General features: G+C 38.3%; 1 protein-coding gene across 1 annotated transcript in view; it reads left to right on the forward strand.

The window, feature by feature from the left end:
* The window catches only part of ARFGEF3 (ARFGEF family member 3), a 178876-nt gene that overhangs the window by 38197 nt on the left and 126139 nt on the right, over positions 1-14540 (forward strand). Inside the window, exons 3-4 of the mRNA XM_049787998.1 lie at positions 7279-7360; positions 13276-13407. Coding sequence (XP_049643955.1) covers positions 7279-7360; positions 13276-13407 — 214 coding nt within the window. The remainder of the gene's footprint in view (positions 1-7278; positions 7361-13275; positions 13408-14540) is intronic.

Raw genomic sequence — 14540 nt, forward strand, 5'->3', positions numbered from 1 at the left:
AAACCAGTGTCTGACGTTTGTGAAATTTGGTTCGGAGACTACTGGGGCCAAGGGATGAAAAGATCTTGCAACACAGAAAATTAATCATTGTCCTTCATCCCTCCCCCAATACCACATATATTCACACACAAGCTACCTCTTTGCTCCAGGCTTTGGTATAATATCATTTTAAAGAAACCCTCAGCAAAGAGGGAATGTTTTGACATTTCTGCCATGTTGGGTAGTACTCTCTGCCTCAGGTACTCTGAATTGGAATCCATGGAGAGCCAGGTGGGAGACAAGAAATGATTTGTTCACTCTTCTGCAAAGAGAGACTTTTGTCAGTTTTTGTACTTATAACAAAATTTTTTTTGTTTGTTGGGCCACACCCAGTGACACTCAGGGCTTACTCCTGGCTATGTATCCAGAAATTGCTCCTGGCTTGAGGGACCATATGGGACACCAGGGATCAAACCCAGGTCTGACCTGGGACACCCGCATGCAAGGCAAATGCCCTACTGATGTGCCATCACTCCGGCCCCATGTATTTATAATAAATTTTAAAGATTAAGTAAAAGATTCATTCCAGCTTTTTTTTTTTTTTTCTGATCTTTTGAAGCCCAAGGACAGAACTTGGTTGTAGGAGTCAGATGGATTAGGGGTAAAATTGTGTCCAGCAGATATTTATTTCTGGCAGACAATGAAGTCTATATAAATGTAAAAAAGGGGGGGGGGCGGGAGAAAGGCCAGAGAGATAACACAGTAGTTGGGTTCTTCATTTATACACTGCCAAACTGAGTTTGATTTCCGGCACCCTATATGGTTCATGAGCCCCATCATGAATAATTCCTGAGCACTGAACCAGGAGTAAGAATAAAAAGTAATCCCTGTCATTTTAATAATGTTTATCCTGCCAATCTAAGAGCAGGGTATGGATTTCCATTTCCTCTTCTGAAATTCACTTGGAACAATCAACACCCACGAATAGCTAAAAAGAAAATGGGAAAAAGAATATAGGAGATATTACTTTCCCCAACTTTAAACTGTACTACAAAGCAATAGTTATCAAAACAGCATGGTATTGGAATAAAGCCAGACCCGCAGATCAGTGGAATAGGCTTGAGTATTCGGAGAATGTTCCCCAGACATACCATCACCTAATTTTTGATAAAGGAGCAAGAAATCCTAAATGGAACAGGAAAGGCCTCTTCAATAAGTGGTATTGGCACAACTGGTTAGCCACTTGTAAAAAGGCACTTCCCAAATTGATGATGAGAACCTCTAGAAGGATTCTACCCATTTTCAGGGTATTAGACCCTTACCCCAGTTTATTTACTTTCTCTTTTTCAGGCAAAACTTGAACTAACTTGAACTAACTAGCCCTGCCCCCACTTACAGGGGGAAATAAGGGAGGCATCAAGACCAAACTGATGCAAGACTACTAAGTAGTAGGTTAGATACAGAGGGGACCACATATTCTAGCCGCCCTGAGGGTGAGGGAAGAGGAAATGGGAGGTAGGACAAAAACGGAGGGTTAGGGAGGACAATTTGGGGATGGGAAGCCCCCCTGATTTTATGTAAATATGTACCTAAAATATTATTGTCAACAATATGTAAGCCACTATGATCAAAATAAAAATTATATTAAAAAAAGGTGAACTTAGACCTCCAGCTAACACCATGAACAAAGGTAAAATACAAATTGATTAAAGACCTAGATATTAGACCTGAAACCATAAAGTATATAGAACAATATGTAGGTGAAACGCTCCATGACATTGAGATTAAAGGTATCTTTAAAGAGGAAACTGTACTCTCCAAACAAGTGAAAGCAGACATAAACAGATGGGACTATATTAAGCTGAGAAGCTTCTGAACCTCAAAGGAAATAGTGCACAGGATACAAGAGCCACCCACTGAGTGGGAGAAACTATTCACTCAATACCCATCAGATAAGGGGCTAATATCCAAAATATACAGGGCAATGACAGAACTTTACAAGAAAAAAAAAAACACCTAACCCCATCAAAAAATGGGGAGAAAAAATGAACAGACACTTTGACAAAAAAGAAATACAAATGGCCAAAAAAGCATATGAAAAATGGTCCACATCACTAATCATCAGGAAGATGCAAATCAAAACTATGAGGTAACATCTCACACCACAGAGATTGGCACACATCACAAAAAAAGAGAACACGCTGTGCTGGTGGGGATGTGGAGAGAAAGGAACTCTTATTCACTGCTGGTCAGAATGCCATCTAGTCCAACCTTTATAGAAAGCAATATGGAGATTTCTCCAAAAGCTGGAGATTGAGCTCCCATATGATCCAGCTATACCACTCCTAGGGATATACCTTAACAACACAAAACTACAATACAAAAATCCCTTCCTCACACCTATATTTAATGCAGCGCTATTTACAATAGCCAGACTCTGGAAACAGCCTAGATGTCCCTCAATAGATGAATGGCTAAAGAAACTGTGGTACATATATACAATGGAATATTATGCAGCCGTCAGAAAAGATGAAGTCATGAAATTTTCCTATATATGGATGTATATGGAATCTATTATGCTGAGTGAAATAAGTCAGAAGGAGAGAGATAAACACAGAATGGTCTCACTCATCTATGGGTTTTGAGAAAAATAAAAGACATTTGTGTAATGATTTTTAGAGACAAAATAGAGGAGGACTGGAAGGTTCAGCTCATGACATGAAGCTTACCACAGAGCGTGATGGGTACAGCCACAGAAATAATTACACTGAGAACCATCATAACAAAATGTGACTATATGAGGGAAGTAGAAAACCTGTTTAGAGTACAGGCTGGTGTGGGGTGGGGAGGAGGGACACTTGGGACATTGGTGATGAGAATGTTGCACTGGTGAAGGGTCTTAAAAAATAAAATAATTAAAAAATAAGTTATCCCTGAGCACTGATAGAAACTGAAAACAAAACATAACAAATAACAGAAATAAAAAAACAAAGGGAAGAAGGGCAGTTTTAAGGAGACAGACCAAATAAAGAAATTATATTTTTTTCCTTTGCTGATTTTTTTTCCTCTTAGCCAACAAATAAAAAAAGTATCAGACTTGTCTTGATTCTTCCTACATCTTCTTAAATATCCATCATGGAGCCTTGTCCATCCTAGGCATTCACATGTTTGTTGAATTGATGGTGGGTTGATGGAGTGCCATAATTTAGCACCCAATTGAAATATCAGATTGCTATCTCAAAGCACTTTCTAATAGACTTTTTAATTAAATAAATTCATTTATTCAGTAAGTGTAAGATACAGTCACAGAGTTATTCATGATTGCATTTTAGTCATAAAATGTCCAACACTCTTTATCAATGCACACTTCCTGCCTCCAATGTCCCCAGTTCTCCTCCTACCCTTGAACATACCCTTACCATTGCCTAATCTATGGCAGAATCCCTAAAAGAGATTTTTGATGTTATAATTGATTTTTCTTAGATTATCCGACACAGCCCACATCCTGTGAAAACTCTTTTTGGATACTCTGGGTACTCTGAGATGGTCTAACTTTTCATTACATGAGAAAACCCATAATGTTTGTTGGATTTTTGTCTATATTGGAGTCAAACTACACCCTATATGTCAAATCTAGTCTGCTGCCTGATTTTGAAAATAAAGCCGCACTGGGGCCAGAGAGATAGCACAGCAGCAGGGCATTTGCCTTGCACTTAGCCTATCCAGGATAGACTGTGGTTTGATTCCTGGCATTCCATATGGTCCCCCAAGCCTATGAGCACATAGAAAGGAGTAACCCCTGAGTGTCACCGTTTGTGGCCCCCCCCCAAAAAAAAAGAAAAGAAAAAGAAAAGAAATAAAGTCTTATTAACTCACTGATTTATATATTATTGGTGACTTTTTATACTGTGGCAGAGTTAACTAGTTAGTACAAAACCTAAAATGTTTATTATTCTCAGTCTTTTTGTGGAAAAATGTTGGAATCCCTGATAACTGTTATCAGTATTCCTTTCTACAACATTGCAGGATTTGTCTTTAGAAGCCCTTTTAATGGATTGGGGAAATAAGACCCAACATAATTAAGTATATTGATTGAAACTTTACACTTTTTGGGGGGTTTGGACCACACCCAGTGATGTTCAGTTGTTATTCCTGGCTATCCACTCAGAAATTGCTCCTAGCTTGGGAGACCAAATGGGACGCAGGGGGATCAAACCATGGTCCGTCCTAGATTAGTGTGTGCAAGGCAAATGCCCTATTGCTTGTGCCACCCAAAACCTCACAGTTTTTAAGAACTTTTTGTTGAAATAACATTGGTTTACAAACACTGATTCCACAATATGTATGCAGCTTCATAATCTCAAAATTATGTTACTATACCACACCTGCCACCAAAGTACCATTTATCCTCCACTTCAGGTCCACTGGATCCCTTTAACCCTCCGCTCCTAACTACACCATTGTCTTTCTCTATAACCTGAGTTAATTTTAAATAGTTAGGGTTTCCATCCAAATCAAGATCTTTCCACAGTTCATGTTCTTTCCACAAGAAAAATAACTTGCAGTACTTTGAACTGAACCAATTCCATCTTCCTGTTCTCTTGCTGGTGACTCTGACTGATATGGATTCTGCCTTGGAATTGTAGAAAGTGGCTCATCTCTATAATATAAATTATAGCTATTCAGAAGTAGGTGGGAGTGGGTTGAAGGTTTCCAGGATTAACACTTCAGATGGCAGAGTGAAGTGTAAAAGCACTTGTTTGTTGGCAAGTAGAGTGCTGTTTCCCAAAAGTTGGGATGCTCAGCATCTTCAGAAAGGTCTTCCTGTGGAACATGGTACCCACTCTTGTTTGGTGCCCTTGGTGAGCAACATGTGATAGTTGCAACATGTGACATTTTCAGCACACAGTTACTCAGTAGAGCCTTTTTCTATTTCAGGCTCAGAGATAGTATGATCTTTCTTATTTGTTTTTTGGGCCACACCTGGTGACGCTCAGGGGTTACTCATGGCTATGCACTCAGAAATCGCTCCTGGCTTTGGGGGATCATATGGGACGCTGGGGATTGAACCCAGGTTTGTCCTGTATCAGCCATGTCCAAGGCAATTGCCCTACCACTGGGCTATCAGTCCGGCCCCAATTGTATAAATTTTTAACAATCACTTGCTCAAGTTCTTTCACAGTGACTAAGTCTGAAGGAATTTGTTTCAAGTGTCTACAAATGGTGCTTTCTAGGTCTTCTGTTAATACTCTATGTGCTCATGGCCCATACTTCCCTTTTGAATCCTACTCACACATTCAATTAATTTTTACCAGCTCCAAAACTGGTTATGATTATATGAAATAAACAAAATGGGAAAAGTCAGTTATTTTTTCTTTAATTGACCACACAGTAGCGTTTTCCCTGTAATTGCGATCAGCTAATAATAACAATATAGAGACAAGATTATAGCTACCCAACAGGAAATCAGACAGCTGGGTAATTTATCCATCGTCAAAGTAGTTTATAATGAAAAATGATTTCAGTGTAATAAACTGTCATATAAAAGTGGGTATTATAATAGTGTGATGTGAGAGGCTTGGGAAGAAGATTTGGAATGGTGATTGTTCTCCTGATAGTGGTGTTCGTCTCTTTTGTGTTTGGTATTAGTGGAGGATTGATTTGTTTTTATTTTTGTTTTTGACATGGACCTGCACATGAGTAGAGTCATTTGTCATGGACCTGCACATGAGTAGAGTCCATGGTAATATATCAGAATTGCAGGGTGGACAGGAAGAACATGAGCTACTATTGATTTTCTGTTGCAACGTATTCTACAATAGTGACACCGATTTTCCTAAATCTGTAATCTTCTTCTGTGGCTTGTACACTCCAGAAAGCCTGTGAATCTCTCTTTTAGTGCTGAGACTATAAAACAGACAGAAAGGGAACTGCTCTGCTTCAAGCAGGGGTCAGAACCTGGTGCAATTAAGTCATGTTACATTTGTTATGTCAGTGTAACTCCATGGGGAAATAAGGGGTTGACTAAAATTCTTGGTTTACTGCTGAATAATTTAGACAGAAAAAGGTGTTTCTCTTTGTAATTTTGTTTGTTTATTTTTATCATTTTTCAGTGTCCTTTTAAAAATACTTGAAAATGTTTCTGATAAAAAGATATGTTTCTCTTTGTAGCTTTTTTTGGTTTGTTCTTATCATTTTCCTTTTTAAAAATACATAAAAATAGCCGAGTAAGTTTCTCTCGCATATATATGTATACATATAAGTACATATATGTACACATATTTGTATACCTATGTATATGTACATATATATACCTATGCATATATATATATATATATATATGCATTTGTTTTGAAAGCCATACCTAGCGTCAGGGCTTACTCCTGGCTCTGTACTCAGGAATACTTCCTAGCAGACTGAGGAAAGATATGATGTTGGGATTCAAACCCAGACTAGCCATGTGCAAGATAAGTGCCTTACCCTCTACAATATTGCTCCGTCCCTGCCATACATGCTTTTTGGTTTTGTTTTGTTGGTTTGTTTTTGTTTTATCTCTCGCGTGATACCAAGTACTTCCCCATTGATCAAAGCTGTTGTTAGTTCAATGTATTTTTTTGAAACTTTATTTTTATTCACAAAGTTCAAGTTGACCTACCTGATGGAGGCTGAAAAGCACATTTAAAAATAAAGATGAGGGCGGAGTGTTAGTACAGCAGATAGGACATTTGCCTTGAATGCGGTCAACCTGAGTTTAATCCCTGCATCCTATAATTCCTGAGCATTGGCCCTCCCCCAAAAATGAATAGATGATTATTGAATACTTTGAGCCAGGGAAAAATTGAGCAGTAAGTAAAATTTCTGTTTTTAAATCCTTGAAGCAGAATAGTAGCAAGAATTCAGTCACTATCAAGGTGAGGGAGAAGTATGCGGAAGGCATAGAAATCTGTACAAATTTTCTAGAGTCATCTCCCCCATCTGTTATTTCTTTCATCCTTGGTATAAGATATTAATTTAGGAAAGAGTTGTATCAAGAAATCCTGCCACATGATAACTAACAAACTAGAGCAAGTGTTTAAGAGTCCTGTGTCTTCTTCTCCTGTCCCCATACTAAGTAAACAGGTGAGCTGCTCTACTGCTCTACTGCTATTCTACAGAGTATTTTTGCTGTGTGTGTTTTTTTTAATCCATGTGCAATTTCATGATTGGTGATGGTTTGAGGGTCTGTGTACATAAGGCTTGTTTCACTTTTCTGCCAACTTTGCTAGGCTCACATGCTGTCCTTATTTTTGTGTTTGCCAGAGAAAAATGCCTGCTGCCTCTCCAGTTGGCTTTGGAATCCAAGAATATGAAACTGGCCCAACATGCCTTGGCAGGAATACAGGTATGCCTCTCACTGAGTGCAATGGGGGGGGGGGCAGAAATTAACAGGCTAAGTTGGTTTTGAGGAGAAAATACTGAACATTTTAAATACTGTTTAAAGACCTGGACTGAAGATTGATCGAATTAAATAATAACCAGTGAAAATAGAATTTTCTTGTCTCTACAAACTATATATGGTATTATCTTGTGTTTTTCTCATCTAGCATTAATTTCTAGGAGCCTAGCTAGTCTACAAAGAAATAAAAATTTTCTGGTGATGTTCAGCTTTTTGAAGAGTTAAAAATTCCAGAAAAATGGACAATATTTAAATATTTTATAACTACTTTATAATTTTTTTTTTTGGTTTTTCGACCACACCCATTTGATGCTCAGGGGTTACTCCTGGCTAAGTGCTCAAATATTGCCCCTGGCTTGGGGGACCATATGGGATGCCGGGGGATGGAACTGCAGTCCTCCCTTGGCTAGCACTTGCAAGGCAGACACCTTACCTCTAGTGCCACCTCGCCGGCCCCACTACTTTATAATTTAAGCAAATATTATATACAGTTTAAGGGCTTATTTGCCTTTTGCTTTTTGGGGGGGTTGGGAATACTCAGTTTGCTAGAACTTACTTCTGGCTCTGCCCTCAGTAAATCACTCCTGGTGAGCCTTGGGGAACCAGATGGGGTTTTCAGATTGAACCCAACATTGTCTGTGTGCCAGGCAAGCACCCTGCCTGCTGTACTGTCTGTCTAGTCCCACAATTTAAGGGTCTCGATATCCTAAAAGTATGTGACTTTATGAAAGGATAATGGATGGTAAACCTAAAAGAATGTTTTCTATTCTACATTTATGGAGATGAATGAACTCATGTGTCTTCTTTCTGGTGTTAGACTGATATTAAAAAAATAAGTGAATACTAAAGAATGCCAGATTGCCAGAACAAATTTGCTTCTCTGAGCATTTTTTCATTTGTGTTTTATACCAACTTTTTTTTTTTTTTTTTTGGTTTTTGGGCCACACCTGGCAGTGCTCAGGGGTCACTCCTGGCTGTCTGATCAGATATAGCTCCTGGCAGGCACGGGGGACGTATTGGGACACCGGGATTTGAACCAACCACCTTTGGTCCTGGATCAGCTGCTTGCAAGGCAAATGCTGCTGTGCTATCTCTCTGGGCCCTTATACCAACTTCTTAAGTCTACTTCCAATAGTGCAAAGATGACTGACTGTATACGTACATAGACTTGTACATGTACTTGTAGTTGTTTCCATTTCTAAGTGACCATCATTACAGAGTTCCAGACTCTACTTTGCATAACCATGATTGGTAGCATCTGTCAGACATGTTTTCACACTAGTCTGTACTATTTCATCAGCACCTCTTTAAGTTTAGAGGAGTTGCTGTTAGCTTTTAAGAGTTAATATGGATGAGTGAGAATTACGACTCTTTTCTTAAGTGCTAGAAAATTATATAACGCGTATTTGACTTTGTAGTGTAGTCATTTGAAACACCATCAATGATTTCTTTTGGTTTGGGGGTCACACTGGTCAGCATTCAGGGGATACTCCTGGCTCTCCAGTCAGAAATCACTCTTGGCAGGGTTGGGGGGCATACGGGAAGCCAAGGATCAAACTGGGTTGCAAGGCAAATGCTGTATTCGTTGTGCTATCACTTTGGCCCCATTGTTAATAATTTTATAAGAACTTTCTGTACTTCAGTGTAATAAAACCAACCATAGAGAAAAATGGGAGATTAATTTGGAGTTTGTGTTTTGTTTTCTTGACCTGTCCTCACATTCTTTTTTCCTAGCATTATATAGATTTTTCATTTAGTTCCATTATCATCATCATTATCATTGTTATTATTTTGTTTGAGTCACACCCAGCAGTACTCAGGGGTTCTAACTGGCTTTGAGTACTTACGAGTTGATTCTAGTAGTGCTTAAGTTTTCTTCCTTCCTTCCTTTCTTTCTTCCTTCCTTCCTTCCTTCCTTCCTTCCTTCCTTCCTTTCTTTCTTTCTTTCTTTCTTTCTTTCTTTCTTTCTTTCTTTCTTTCTTTCTTTCTTTCTTTTCTCTTTCTTTCTTTTCTTTCTTTTCCTTCCTTTCTTTCCTTTTTTTCCTCTTCTTTCTTTCTTTCTTTCTTTCTTTCTTTCTTTCTTTCTTCTTTCTTTCTTTCTTCCTTTCTTTCTTCTTCTTCTTTCTTTTTCTTTTTCTTTCTTTCTTTCTTCTTTCTTTCTTTCTTTCTTTTCTTTCTTTTCTTTCTTTCTTTCTTTCTTTTTCTTTCTTTCTTTCTTTCTTTCTTTTTCTTTCTTTCTTTCTTTCTTTCTTTCTTTCTTTCTTTTTTCTTTTCTTTCTTTTCTTTCTTTCTTTCTTCTTTCTTTTTTTTTTCTTCTTTCTTTTCTCTTTCTTTCTTTTCTTTCTCTTCTTTTCTTTCTTTCTCTTTCTTTCTTTCTTTCTTTCTTTCTTCTTTCTTTTTCTTCTTTTTCTTTCTTTCTTTCTTTCTTTCTTTCTTTCTTTCTTTCTTTCTTTCTTTCTTTCTTTCTTCTTTCTTTCTTTCTTTCTTTCTTCTCTTTAAGCACCATGGTTACAGAAATGTTCAAAGTTGGGTTTTAGTCATTGAATATACACCACCTTTCACCAGCATAACTTTTCTACCACCACTGCTCCCCATTTCCCTCCTCCACCAAAGACAGACCCTTTGCCTATCTTTAGACCAGACATTCTATTTCTCTCTCTCACTACCATTTTTATGGTAGTTGTTGGTGCAGTTATTTCTCTAATTGTGCTCATCACTCTTTGTGGTAAGCTTCATATCATGGACTGGTTCTTCCAGCCCTCATCTCTATTGTCTATGAGTATTATTACCATATTCTTTTATTTTTCTTAAATTCCACAGATGAGTGAGACTATTCTGTGTTCCTCCGTCTTATTTAAATCAGCATAAGAGTTTACTGCCCATTAATGTATAGAAAAATGTCATGACTTCATTTTCCCTAACAGTTGCATAGTATTATTTCATTGTGTAGATGTGCCACAGTTTCTTTAGCCACTCGTCTATTGTTGGGCTATTGTAAATAGTGATGCAATGAATATAGGCGTATAGAGGGAATTTCTTGTATTGTGGTTTTTGTGCTTCTAGTATATATCTCTAGGAGTGGTATTACTGGATTATATGGGCGCTCAATGCCCAGTTTTTTAAGAAATACCCATATTGTTTTCCAGAAAGGCTGGCCTACATGGCATTCCACCAGCAGTGAATGAGAGTTCATTTCTCCCCACATCCACACCAGCACTGATTGTTCTTGTTATTTTGTGATGTATGCCAGTCTCTATGGCATGAGATGGTACCTCATTGTTGTGTCAATTTGTATCTCCCTCATAATTCATGATGTGGAGCATTTTTTCACATGTATTTCGGCCAACTGCGTTTTTTCCTTGAGAAAATTTTTGTATATTTATTTTCCCCATTTTTTTTTGATGGGGTTAAATTTTTTTTTCTTGTTAAGTTCAATCAGTACCTTGTATATCTTAGATATATGCCTATCTTTAGACCAGACATTCTATTTCTCTCTCTCTCTTACTATCATTTTTATGGTGGTTGTTAGTGCAGTTATTTCTCTTAGATATACCATCAGACATGGGGTATTTGATGGTTATTGTGTAAATAGTTTCTCCCATTCCATGGATGCCCTGTTTTTGTTTTTGTTTTCTTGGGTTTTTTTGTTTCTGTTTTTGTTTTCTCAGGGGTTGCTCTTGGCTCTACTCAGAAATTACTCTTGGCAGGCCCTATTCCTGGCAGGCTTGAGGAACCATATGGAATGCCAGGGATCTAATTCAGGTTGGCTACGCGCAAGGCAAACATTCTACCTGCTGGTATTATCTAGCCCCTGCTTTTGTCTTGGTCACACACAGCAGTGTTCAGGACTTCTATCTGGCTTTGTGCTCAGGGATTACTCCTGGCTGGAGCAGGAGATTATATGGTGTTCTGGGGATCTGGCGATTGAGAGTAACAATGCAAGCACCTTATTTTCTGTACTATCTCTCCAGCCCAATTTTTTTTAAACCTTCAAACATCTAGGCCTTACTTAATTGTGATTAACATTAGGGACCTGGTACACTGACAGTTTTTCTTTTATCATTCTGTTGCATCCTATTAAATCCAGGTTCTTTTTGTTGCTGTTGTTGTCGGCGTCATTGTCATTGTTGTTGTTTTGGGCCATACCTGGCAATGCTCAGGGGTTATTTCTGCACTCAGAAATTGCTCCTGGCTCTGGGGATCATATGGGATTCCAGGGATCAAATCTGCATCCGTCCTAGGTCAGCTGCATGGAAGGCAAATGCCCTACCATTGTGCTACCATTCTGGCCCCAAATCCAGTTACTTTTAATTTTTTAGAGCCTTTCCAGCCTTATCAGTTTCAAAGCAAAGTTGTATTTAACTTTTACTCTAGGATTCCTTGGCTTGAGCTTTCTCTTTCGAAAGAAAATAAGCAAACATATCAGCTCCTCAGAAAAATTCTACACTGGTCTGAAAAAGAGCTCAGTAGAATATCTCACATTGGACTCTCAACCATCAGCTGCCCCTGGACAGAACAAAAAGTAAAGCATATATGCTGCCCTGGGGAATAAGATTGAGGGATTTCTAAGCAAGTCTCAATACAATGTGCTGTTGATTGCTATGACTTGCATCTAAGCCAATGGATCTGACAATGACATTAATATGTTACATTGCTGTTTGGGAATTTTGTGTTTGGATGTATGTTGTATGTGCTTGTTGGAGGCCACATATTAGGAAAGGTAGCAACAGTAAAACCATATAGTGTCCAGAATATCAGAACATATAGGAGTACCTGGGTTTCATAGGCTAAAGATTTAGGTGAACTTGTGCAAATATTTTAGAAACTTAATCTTGAATGACACCAGGAAAAGAAGTAGGGGTGGGATTAGCAATTTTAAAAAGTATTTAATGAAGAGGTATTTAATTAAGAGTATTTAACGGTTCCCTAAGACTTGCTAGGAGTGATCCCTGAATTCAGAGCTACCCTCCCGCCTTTTTTTTTTTTAATCCATTTTGCCACTCTGTCTCTTAACTCGTGCATTTTGTCCACTGACATTGACAGAGATAGCAGGCCCATAATTACTGCCAGGTTTGTTAAAAAGAAACAGACAAAGCATTTTATGAATAATGAGTGATTCTGTAAAAAAAAAAAAAAGGTGATTTGTCCTGTGTTTTGTAGTGACTCTTGAATCCATATGGAAATGAATTTCTGAATGTATTATTTCAATTGGGGGGCTATTTTCTGAGAAAAATGCTGAGATTTGTAGATTCATGAAAAGTTCTGGGAAAATGACAATTCATATTAAGAAGTAAAAATGAACTTGTCTCTAAGACTTTTCCTCCATTGCCACAGACTGGCATTCAGAAGAGCTATGTATGCAGGAAAGGTACTTGCCTTGGATGTAGCTGACTGGGTTCAATCTCAGGTACCACATCTGGTCTGTCAGGTCTCACCAGGAGTGATCCCTGAGTACAGATCCAGGAGTAATACAAACAAGGCAAAAACCCAAAAATATTATGTGTGATATAATATATGTGTGATATATGTGTAATATAGTTCCTTTGTAAGGAACTATATTCTTCTAGGTACTATCTTCTTCCATCCCTACCACCCAGATAACCTAGATTGATGCTATGTTCATGTGCATAGTTAGTATGGCTTATCTAATAGCAGGGGAAGAAAATCTTTGCCCAAAATGGTTTGCCAAAGGTTGAACTCATTTTTCTCTCTGTTGGTACATGATCACATGGTTCTTTCCTAATGGCCTCCCGCCCTTGCTTCCCGAGTGAAAACATTCTCTTCTGAAACCACTATGATACCATAGAATTAGGCAGCAGGGGAAAGCCTATCTCTGATGGCTGCCTTGTACCTTTTTACAGAAGCTTCTGGCAGAAGAAAGGTTTGTATCCATGGAAACCGACTCTGACGAGAAGCAGCTGCTCAATCAGATCCTGAATGCTGTGAAAGTGACGCCTTCCCTGAATGAGGACCTGCAGGTGGAAGTGATGAAGGTTGGTTTGACGCCACTGAGTGACATCATTGCGACCAGCATGTACCTCCCCTCCCAAAAACGCCTCTGCATTATGCCCTTGCCAGCCCCCTTTCCTTCAGGTTTGATTATTCAAGCATATTCTTGGATATTCCCCAGAATTAACTTGAGCAGGAATGATAACTAAGTAAAAAGACCCTCTTTCAACAATTCTAGATTTATGACCTGGTCTGACATATCAAATTCTGTTAAGAAATAGATGTGTTGCCTTTAAGGAAATGTCTATGAGTAGTTGCAGCTAGTCTATGGTGGTTCTAGCTGCCTGTTGATGTTAAAGCAAAATAAGGGCATACTAATGCTTTCACAGTATTATGGTTTTAGAATAGTAATTTTAAGGAAGGATGATCCTTGGGAGAATATCAGAATTGCAGATTTTTTGCCACCTCAAATTATGTGAACCTTATATCCCACATTAGAAAACAATTACTGCTTGACTCTCCTCCTTGAGAATAACTGTGATTAGGACCTTGGCTCTCACTCTGTTGGGAGGTAGTTTGGTGGTGGTCACTGAGAGTGGACTGAAGTCAGCTTGTCTGGTTTGAGCCCCTATTTGAATCATTGTTAGCAGGATGCCCTTGAACGTAGTCCTCAGCCACTCTGTGCCTTGTTTCCTTCATCTGACCAATAGGAAAAATGGTTAACATCTACCAAATTAGGATTAGCATATTCTCACCCCAGATGGTATAACATATTTAAGCACATTTCTGATACAAAGCAGATGCATCATATGAGTTATATATTGCTACTACTGTTTCTTACTCCTGCCTCTGCAACCTCAGTTGCAATATGAGAGGGTGAGCCCAGAATAGTCTTCCATTGAGTAGATAATTGAGAATTGCCCAGCTAGCTGTTATACAAGATCTAAGTCATCTTGAACTCTATTTGATTTTAGAATGCATTGATTTCCTTTTATCTTTGTTCAAGTTAAAAAATTAAATTTGCCCCTTTTCATTTATTTATTGCCATACAACATTTATCATTACAAAATTATGATATAGAGGAAACATCTCTGTATGTGTTTAGGATTCGCCATACCATCAAAGTTCTAGTATAAACTCATCACCAAATAGATCTCGTTGCCATTTCCTCTCACCT

The sequence above is a fragment of the Suncus etruscus genome, chromosome 15 (genome assembly GCF_024139225.1).
Source record: "Suncus etruscus isolate mSunEtr1 chromosome 15, mSunEtr1.pri.cur, whole genome shotgun sequence".
NCBI classification, from domain to species: domain Eukaryota; kingdom Metazoa; phylum Chordata; class Mammalia; order Eulipotyphla; family Soricidae; genus Suncus; species Suncus etruscus.